The 10425-nt window shown below is 42.1% G+C and overlaps 1 protein-coding gene across 1 annotated transcript; it reads right to left on the bottom strand.

Moving 5' to 3' along the window:
* Window positions 1–7996: 7996 nt before the first annotated feature.
* LOC121990305 (myb family transcription factor MOF1-like) lies at window positions 7997–9754 on the bottom strand. Its single transcript, XM_042544462.1, has 6 exons — window positions 9578–9754; window positions 9425–9501; window positions 9317–9353; window positions 8815–8965; window positions 8457–8700; window positions 7997–8287 (listed from the first exon to the last, which is right to left on the bottom strand). Exons 1-6 carry the CDS (start codon window positions 9702–9704, stop codon window positions 8027–8029), a joined length of 897 nt encoding a protein of 298 aa, XP_042400396.1. The 5' UTR covers window positions 9705–9754; the 3' UTR covers window positions 7997–8026.
* Between the last annotated feature and the right edge of the window lie 671 nt (window positions 9755–10425).

Genomic DNA, 10425 nt, shown 5'->3' with positions numbered 1-10425 from the left:
AATCTTTCCGATATTATAGTGATTGGCCAATGAAAACACTCAACAAGTGTGAGTCTTGGAGTATGAGTCGTCGAAAGTTTTGAACTAAGTAAAAAATACTTGTGTTAGCGCTTGCTCTTTCTACTTTCTCTTTTCCGTTGCATTTGTTTTAACTCGTAATTTTAGAAAAAATGACGAACACTATTTAACCCCCCCGACATCTTTTTATATTTTAATTTTTAGATGAGAGCAGGTTGAAAATTTCACTACCGCTCATAAACTACAAACCTTAAACCTTGCATCTATAATGTTTAGAATTTCTTCTTCTACTTTTTCATTTCACAAACCTCTTTAAAAACCTCCCATTGGAGATGCCCTAACACTTAGAAGAGTGTTGTCGAGATAATGGTTCAACGGCAGGATGCTTTCTTAGTTTCTGAAGTATTTAGGGATTGAGTCCCAGCTTTGGCAAATTAACGGACAAATTTTCTTTAATAGATGATTGACTTAAGAACACTGAGCTGATAGCGCTTCCTAATTTACCCTAATGACTACTAGAAAATTTTTGTAAGACCAAACTGATCACTTTAAGAATTAATCAATATACGCGGGATACGTTATATCTTTCCTCGAACACTTACAAAAGCTCTAATGCATGAAATGATGAAAATGACAAATAATATAGTGAAGATTGTGAATAATTCGTATATATTAGTCTAATTGGTACCTTAATAATAATAATAATAATAATAAAATTCTCGCTGGTTTTCATCACAAAAGCTTCATCTCCAAAAGGAAACCCGCAGAAAAAAACAAAAAAGAAAAAGAAAAAGAATTTTTGTCCAAATCCACCAGCAACAAACTAACCCTCAAGAAAAAAATAATTAACTCTAATTTTACTGCAATAATGAGTTGTGGCACAAGAATGTCACTAGCTAACTTAGCTGTTGGTGCAACATCCCTCAGGTCAAGGTTGACCTGGTTGACCAAGCTGAGTCTTGGTTTGAGTTTAGATGTTTGACAATAAAATGTTAATTGAAGAAGAGTCAAGTAGGTCAAGGTTGACCGAATACTTGACTGGGAAGTCCTAACTGGGATGCTAGGCAGATGGAAAACCCTAGTGAGTGAAGCTAGGTGAAAGTCCTGGTGAGTGAAGCCAGGCAGAAGGAAAGTCCTAGTGAGTGAAGCTAGGCAGATGGAAAACCCTAGTGAGTGAAGCTAGGTGAAAGTCCTGGTGAGTGAAGCCAGGCAAGAGAAAATCCAGATGGATCAAGGATGATCGGACATCTGGTGTTGAGGAAATACAGATAGGTCAAAGGGATTGACCAGACATCTGAATAGAAATGTCCAAGTAGGTCAAGGGAGTGACCAGATACTTGGCATGACGAGAAAAGTCCAAGTGGGTCAAAGGAATTGACCGGACATTTGGTGGGAAGTCCTGGCAGGTCAAGGGAGTGACCAGATGCTAGGCATGATGTACCAACAGGTCAAGGATGACCGGATGTTGGTTTGGGAGTCTTGGAACTTGGTTTTGGGGAAAAACCAAGTGCTGGATCGATCAGGGGATCGATCCAGGAGCTGGATCGATCAGTGGATCGATCCAGGCTTTTCCCAGCGAACAGAAAGCCTCTGGATCGATCTGTGGATCGATCCAGATGTCCCAATCGATCAGTGGATCGATTGGGACGCGGCTGCTTCGCGCGATAAGCGCTGGATCGATCCGTGGATCGATCTAGGCATTTTTCCTAGAGCACAGAGGCGCTCTGGATCGATCCGTGGATAGATCCAAAGCCTCCCCGATCGATTGGGAACATTTGAATCGATCGGGTTCCGACCGTTGGCGTCGATTTAAGCTGCAGGCGTGCGATGGTTGCGGTATCACTTCTCCGATTCACTCCAGATCTCTCGCCAGCTCCTCCACAACACTCAGAAAGCTCAGATCGCCAGTTCTTGAAGGATCTTGGAAGTTCTCCAAGTCAAGAGGCGGATCAAAGCCAAGAAGGGAAGCTAGGGTTAGAGTTTATACTCATTGTAAGCTTGTAAGCTTGTATTTCTTGTATCCTTTCCCTCTCTTCTTGTATTGAGTCTTGTAGGGCTTCTCCGCCCTTGGTAGTTACCATAAAGGAGAGTTTTATTAGTGGAGGGTGTGTGTGTTGGTGTGGATCCTTGGATTAGTCACCTCTTGTGAGGTGGATACCAAGTAAACCAACCGTGTTAGCGTTGTGTGATTGTTTCTTTGTATTTCCGCTGCACATCTTTGAAGAAACAAGCAACGCCGAGCAACAAGCGAACGCGACGAGCTATTCACCCCCCCTCTAGCTACTTTTGGTCCTAACAAGTGGTATCAGAGCGAGGCCGCTCTTCACCGGAATCATCGCCGGAAGGGTCAAGCATAACAAGAAAAGCTAGAGGGTGAAGAAGTTGGAGCAAATTCTTCAAGTTCAAGACTTTATCAAGCTCAACTTCAAGATGCAATTCCAAGATGGACTTGGATTTGACACAAGGGTGGCTCCACTGTACACATCCACAAGCTTCGATTCTTGGAAATCAAGAATCGAAAATTTTCTTATGATGAAGATAGAGCAATGGTTTGCTCTAATGGAAGGCTTCAAGGCTCCAAGAAATTCAAAGGGCAAAGTTCTCAAGAGGAGCAAGTGGAGCCAAGAGCAAGTCCAAAGGTGCGAGGCCAATGACAAAGTGACCAAGCTTTTGGTCAATTTATTGCCAAGCACCATCCTTTGCAAAATTGGAAAATTTGAAGATGCAAAGGAATTATGGAGCAAATTGGACAAGCTTCATGAAGAGATCCCCTCCACTGTACAAGATCATGAAGAATCCAGAGAGGGTGACTCTTTGGAGCAAGACCAAGAGGAGGACTCCGAGGTTGAGAGATGCTCAACCTTCGAAGAAGAGGAAATCCTAGAAGCTTCATCCTCAAGGGAATGCAACGAAGGGAACAAGGAGGGAGCATACTCCTTGTTTCATATTCAAGATGATGAAGCATCCACCTCTAGGATTGAGGGGGAGCAATCCTTGGTGACGCCGGATCAAGAAGAAGGAGAAGCTTCTACATCCGGGTCAAGAGACGAAGAGGAGGAAGAAGATTCTACCTCCACAAGTCAAGAAAAATCAAATGGAGGAGAATCAAGGTCCGATCAAGAGGAAGCTTCTACCTCCGGATCCAAAGGAAAAGATGCCACCCCTACAAGCAAAGGTATAAATATTTCAATTAATAATAAAAATCATATTATATGCTTTGAGTGTAGGGAACATGGGCACTACAAGAGCAAGTGCCCTAAATTGGCCAAGAAGAAGGGCCAAGTGGCACAAAGAGGCAAGGTGAAGCCCAAGGAGATCACCCCTAACACAAAGAAGAGCAAGGAGCATATTAAATGCTTCTCTTGCAATCAAAAGGGGCATTACCGAAGTCAATGCCCCAAGGGGAAGAAGGTGGTCAAGGCTCAAGGAGGCACTAGTCAAGGGGGAGCCTCCAAGGTAAAGAAGAAGGTATCTTTTATTGAGCCTACCCCTTTACATTATGGTAAAAAGCATGATAGTTCTAAGTTTTATCATTTTAATGCAATTTACCATAAGAATAGGAAGCATGAGGGCTTTAAGGAAAAGCATGTGGCCCTACATGCCAAGACTACTACACCTAAGGTTAGGGATGTAGGTAAAAATCTAGGCAATAATTCTAAGGATTTTAGATACAAGCCTAGAAACAAAAATGCTCATGGATCAAGACCTAAGGACTTAATGATAGAAAATCAAGTCTTGAGGTCAAGACTTGATAAAATGGAAAAGACCCTAAAAAGGATGAAAAATATCCTATTAGGGAAAAATGAGCATAACTAAGGGTTAGGAAAATCAAAGTCATCCAATAGCCATAGAGGTTTGGGATACAAACCAAAGGCTAAGAAGGATGTGCCTAGTTATCATAGGGTTCCATATAATTATGGAACAAACCCTAGGTCTAGTGGGCAAGTTAAAAATACTAAGGAGGTCATCCCTAAGAGTGTTTTTGCAATAAATGTGACTAAGGCTTCTAAGAAGTCTAAGAAAGTCACAAACAAGGTCACAAGGGAAGCTATACCTAGAGTTGACCTAGAAAATGTGACCAAGGCTTCTAAGAAGCCCAACAAGGTCACTAGGAAAGTATCTAGGGAAGTTATCCCTAGTGAGTACCTAGAGCATCCAAGGAGCACCAATAGGTGTTGGGTTCCTAGGAGCATTTTCTCTACCCCATAAATGGGTTAGAGAGTGTCAACTCCAATTAGAAGGGTAGTTAACCCAACTTTGAGGAAATTGACACTCAAGGAGCATTTTCAAGGTTTTGTTAACCTTTGAAAATGAAATGGAATTATTATTTACTCCTTGAAAGAGTAAAATGTGCCTAATGGTGGAAGAATTGATTTTAGTCTTAAATGGCACATATTGGGAAATTCATAAGAACTACCAAGTTGGGATTTTGGTATGTTCTTAGGAAATTTAAGGCAATCCGGGCCTTAATTTAAAAGTGCTACTCTTGTGGAAAAATGAGATATGCCAACATTTGAGGATATGCTTACTTTCAATTGGCATACATTAATCAAGGGAATTAGAAATGCCAATTTAGGCTTTGGCATTTTCTTGAAGCACTTTAGGGCAATCTAGGTTTAAGTTGTAAGTTTAGCTAAGATTTTAAGGATACTTAGATAGTTAATCTAGGAATACTTTATTTATGCTAAATCTTGCCATGATTGTTTGCCCATCATATGCCATGACATCATGTCTGTTTTTGCATTTATGCTTTATTATGCAAAATCCAAAAATACCATGTCATGACATTCATACATCATGTAGTTATAGGAATCTTTCTTTTGAAAGTTATTTTATTTTGATGTATGCCATAACATTATCATGCATTAGTTTAATTCCTTGTAATTAAGGACAAATGACATTTAACAACACTTATTAACAAGTGTCATCCTAGGTGGATGTCTAATATCTTTAAAATGCCTAGATAGATATGCATGATCCCTAGATTAGGGCAAAACCAAAATCTACATCTCACAAAGACTATAAGGTGACTTGTATGTGCTTTAGTGCACATTAGATACAAGTGAGATGTTAGGAAGATGAACAAAACTCAAGATATTGATTTAGTGCATTCTTTTGAGTTTTAGGTTCATCAAAACACATAGTTATGTGTTTTCCCATCATTGGGAAAGCTAATGTACAAGTCATGTGCATTATGCCCAAGGAACATGATGGGATATTGGTTTTGAAAATGTTTTTAAAATGTTTTTGGAAAACCTTGGTGAAGGCTATCTTTTGATAGTAATCACCATTGAATAGTTAGACACAAACTTGAAGAAAACACTAAAGTTTTTGTAAGTTTTCAAGTTTGTGTCAATCTTTGAAAATATGATGTATTTTTATAGAAAGCTATTTTTCCATGATTAAGTATGCCCTAAATAATGTCTACACGAAATTTCATGATTTTTGGATTTTTGTAGAATTTTCTAGGGGTTTCTGAAGTTGACTGAAATGGAATTTCAGCAACTATCAGAGCTCCGATCGATCCATGGATCGATTGGAGTTCCCGAATCGATCCGTAGATCGATTCAGAAGGCAAGTCTCCCGCGAGCAGAAGCTCGCTGGATCGATCAGCCGATCGATCCAGGTAGTCTGAATCGATCAGTGGATCGATTCAGAAAGGTTCAATCGATTGGAACCCAACTCCAATCGATCCAAGGTGCTGATTTTAGCTAGGAAGGCCTGATTTCAGCATTTTGAACCGGTTTTAGTCTACGTAACCATTCCAAACCCCTCAATACACATTTGTGAACATAAAACGGGTGTTTTCGTGTGGAAAACAAGGATGGATTGGTTAAGGAAGGCTAAGTTGAAGTTTAGGTTGAGGTTTGTTTCAAATTTTGAATATTTGAACCTCAAAACTTCTAAATTTGGGTTTCCTAAAGGTTTAGGGATTCCAAGTCATTGTTGGTGCAGTAACAGAAGTTACCACCATGTCTTTAGGGGGAGGGACTCTTTAAAGACATGAAAAATTATTTTTTCATGAACCTTGGAAGGTGGTTAACCTTCTTTTAAGGAAAATGCTCATGTATGAGCTTTTGAACTTGAAATGGGGAGTGGATATCCTCATTAGTTCAAGTGGGAACTCACGTGGTTAGAAAATGCTCAGGGTTGAGTATTTGTCTACAATGAGGGAGAAGTTAAGGATGAATGAAGGGTATGAGACCTTCTTTATCGTGTTGATCACAACGAGTGATGTTGTGAACAACGATGAGCAACTCTTCAGGGGGAGAGTCTTTCAACAATGGATTTGTTGAAGTATACCCGAAATTGAGGCATGGGTTGATGTGTGCCTAAAGATGGGTTGAGTGTGCCCTACAGGGGAGTTTGATGTGTGCCAATAGGGGGAGAATGAAAAGACTAGTGAAAGGGAGTAAGTTAGGCTTTCATTATCTAAGAGGGAGTTTACCCTCTTAGGGGTAGAATGAAGAGCTTAACTTATGCTTTCATTACCTAGTGGCATGAAGAATGAGGCTATGGGATTAGCCTAACTTACATGTGGTATTGTAAGTGTTATTGTGGTATTGTCAAACATCAAAAAGGGGGAGATTGTTGGTGCAACATCCCTCAGGTCAAGGTTGACCTGGTTGACCAAGCTGAGTCTTGGTTTGAGTTTAGATGTTTGACAATAAAATGTTAATTGAAGAAGAGTCAAGTAGGTCAAGGTTGACCAAATACTTGACTGGGAAGTCCTAACTGGGATGCTAGGCAGATGGAAAACCCTAGTGAGTGAAGCTAGGTGAAAGTCCTGGTGAGTGAAGCCAGGCAGAAGGAAAGTCCTAGTGAGTGAAGCTAGGCAGATGGAAAACCCTAGTGAGTGAAGCTAGGTGAAAGTCCTGGTGAGTGAAGCCAGGCAAGGGAAAATCCAGATGGATCAAGGATGATCGAACATCTGGTGTTGAGGAAATACAGATAGGTCAAAGGGATTGACCAGACATCTGAATAGAAATGTCCAAGTAGGTCAAGGGAGTGACCAGATACTTGGCATGACGAGAAAAGTCCAAGTGGGTCAAAGGAATTGACCGGACACTTGGTGGGAAGTCCTGGCAGGTCAAGGGAGTGACCAGATGCTAGGCATGATGTACCAACAGGTCAAGGATGACCGGATGTTGGTTTGAGAGTCTTGGAACTTGGTTTTGGGCAGCGAACAGAAAGCCTCTGGATCGATCCGTGGATCGATCCAGATGTCCCAATCGATTAGTGGATCGATTGGGACGCGGCTGCTTCGCGCGATAAGCGCTGGATCGATCCGTGGATCGATCCAGGCGTTTTTCTTAGAGCACAGAGGCGCTCTGGATCAATCCGTGGATAGATCCAAAGCCTTCCCGATCGATTGGGAACATTTGAATCGATCGGGTTCCGACCGTTGGCGTCGATTTAAGCTGCAGGCGTGCGATGGCTGCGGCATCTCTTCACCGGCTCCTCCACAGCACTCACAAAGCTCAGATCGCCAGTTCTTGAAGGATCTTGGAAGTTCTCCAAGTCAAGAGGCGGATCAAAGCCAAGAAGGGAAGCTAGGGTTAGGGTTTATACTCATTGTAAGCTTGTAAGCTTGTATTTCTTGTATCCTTTCCCTCTCTTCTTGTATTGAGTCTTGTAGGGCTTCTCCGCCCTTGGTAGTTACCATAAAGGAGAGTTTTATTAGTGGAGGGTGTGTGTGTTGGTGTGGATCCTTGGATTAGTCACCTCTTGTGAGGTGGATACCAAGTAAACCAACCGTATTAGCGTTGTGTGATTGTTTCTTTGTATTTCCGCTGCACATCTTTGAAGAAACAAGCAACGCCGAGCAACAAGCGAACGCGACGAGCTATTCACCCCCCCTCTAGCTACTTTTGGTCCTAACATTAGCAAGGCCATTAAAGTGAGAACTATGGCCAAATAAACAAGAAATGATTCACATTAGGTTTTTTTTTTTTTTTTTTGAAAAAAAAAGGAAAGACATGGAAAAGATGCGAGCAAGCCATATAGTTTAAGATCCAAAGATGGACATGGAGAGCTCCAAATTTAGTCTCTGCATGCACCTGCAGTTGCAATGACCATTACTGACATTATTTCTGTCTGAAGAAGAGATCATTCCACAGCTTCCTTCGCTGGAGATCTTTAAATCCTCCTTCTGAGAGTGAGATGGATGCAACGACAAGGAGAGAGACAAAGAGCAGTTGTTCATCTCTAATTCATGATCACTATCCTTGGCCACTGTCCTCTCTGCAGGTGCATGCGATAGGGTGGCCTAATCCAATTGCAGCAAAAGAAAAAAGATTAATTATAAATATGCTGAGTTAATGTTGTTTAGCTTTGAATGCAATCGACCATAGTACAATCGATTATAGCAATAATAAAGCTGTAAGGATGCAGAGAATAGAGGAGAGAAAGAGATCTCTCACACTTTTTAGACTTACCTTAAAAGGTTCGGATTCTTGTGGCACAAGCCCAAAAACTTTGAAGTTGGAAGGATGATAGCGATCCGCTTCTGTCATGGCCAAGTCCTTTCTCTGACTCCACTCATCACAATCTCTTAGCCAGCTTAGACCTGCAATTCCATCTCCCTTTATTCCCCCCAGCAATCCTTGCTGTGAGGTGACTCCAGCTGCCACCTCACGCTCACAGATTTGATCTCTGCATTCACCACTTTTGGAGCTGCTCCTGTGAATTTAACAAGCATAAAGAATGGTGTGAGATATATATTATATAATAATGTTGTGACTGGTGCTTCATGCATGCTGCTTTAAGAGAGATGAAAGCTTGCTGATATTTTACCTTTTCAGAGGAAGAGGAGAGGGAGGAGAGTACACGAACTGGGACTTGAACTCCTTTGCGGTGGTTGAGGCGTAGAAAGAGACACCCCCATCTGCTTCATCAGGACCTCCATCATTAATGCCTTTATTTGAGCGCTTTTTTTCATTCAAATCTGACGAGAAGATGAGCATTAGTAATTGGAGAATTACGCCTTGATTATATTTCTCTCAAGATCTTTCAAGCGAACAAACAAGGAAAAAAAACAAGAGTAATGAAACAAACAAGAAGCAACTAGGAAACTCCAAAGCCAAAGGAATGGAAAAGCTCTCTGCTTCTCATAGACTAAAAAGGCGCGACTTTCTGTTCTTTTTCTATTGCTTTGGTCCCCAGGAAAAAGGAAAAAGGTCTTGTTTTTGTAAGCAAACACTTGGATTAAGCAGAGAGTAACATTTTGGTGGAGCAAACTGTAAAGTTATATGTAGATCATGCAGAAGTTAAATCCATTTCCATAAGAAATATTTACCTTTTTTCTCGATGTCGTTCCTCATGCTTCTATACATCTAATGAAACCCACATCATCCTTAATCAGCTAGCTTCAAGGAAGAAGAGGAGTAAGATTAGATATCCAAACCTGGAGGTGACTCTTGACATGAGAAATAGCGAGTCCTTCGACATCCATCAACTGGAGAACAAGCTTCGGTGTCGCCTCTGATAAAACAGAGATTTAATCAGCATACAGAATTAAAGACGAGGCAGACTGATCGTATATGAAGCAATAGCACACTGTCATGGCCTCCGAGCCTTTTGACGGCATGGAGGAAGGAGAGGTGGAGCTCCGGCGTCCATTTCAGGCGGGGGACCTTCGATCTAATGTACTGTCTCACAGGCCCATTCCTTCCGCAATTCCCCATCTCTCTCTTCTCTTGTGGACCGATATCCACCTGCCTGCTCCTCTCCTTTGCTCACCATTTGCCACCAACAAGAACAATATAATAATAGGATCAGCGAGGAAAGAACGAGGCCCAACTTTTTGGCGTCCTCGTCACCAATCTATTCCATTCCACTACAAAAAGGGAATAGGGACTCTGTCTTCTTCTCTCGCTTTGCAGTCTAATAAATAAATGATTCAGAGTCTACGCTCTGCAGTGTATTGGAGGTGGTGTACCAGGCTACGTATGAGGTAGTTTGCACGGGGCCGCTAAATTTGCAGCGTCGTTAGGGCTGTCGAGGAGTAATGCAACACGCAGTGTGTAAGAAGAAGCCACGGGATTGATGACCAGAGAGACTGAGGCAGCGGAGAGAAGCATCAAAAAATCCGTTTGGCTAGTTAAGGCTTTTCTTAAATGGAGGGAGGTTGCAACTTTGGCCATGCATTAATGCAAGATCGCCGAACCTTTTGGGGGTTTTCTTGTTTAGTGTATCTCTTCCTGTGCTCCACCACCTCTCTCTTCCTTTGTTCCCTCGGCGGCGGCGATGACTGCCTCCTTTGTTTTGTATCTGCCGGAGTTTCCGCGCGCACGGCTCCGCCGCATGTGGGTTGCATGCGACAGTGGCGAAGAATGGAGCGGAATGAGGTAGGGAGGCTGTCGGCGCTCCGGTGACAGTGGCGGCGACGACACCCATGGGGCATAG

Source organism: Zingiber officinale, chromosome 6B, assembly GCF_018446385.1.
Source record: "Zingiber officinale cultivar Zhangliang chromosome 6B, Zo_v1.1, whole genome shotgun sequence".
NCBI lineage: Eukaryota > Viridiplantae > Streptophyta > Magnoliopsida > Zingiberales > Zingiberaceae > Zingiber > Zingiber officinale.
This window is presented reverse-complemented; position numbering and strand designations above follow the sequence as displayed.

Bases quoted from the DNA above. Each gene is read 5' to 3' on its own strand.
- LOC121990305 (XM_042544462.1), bottom strand. From the start codon at position 9,704: ATGGGGAATTGCGGAAGGAATGGGCCTGTGAGACAGTACATTAGATCG. The intron at 9,354-9,424 runs GTTTGGATATCT...GGGTTTCATTAG, and splicing joins ATGTCAAGAGTCACCTCCAG to ATGTATAGAAGCATGAGGAA. The intron at 8,701-8,814 runs GTAAAATATCAG...TTAAATTCACAG, and splicing joins TCTCCTCTTCCTCTGAAAAG to GAGCAGCTCCAAAAGTGGTG.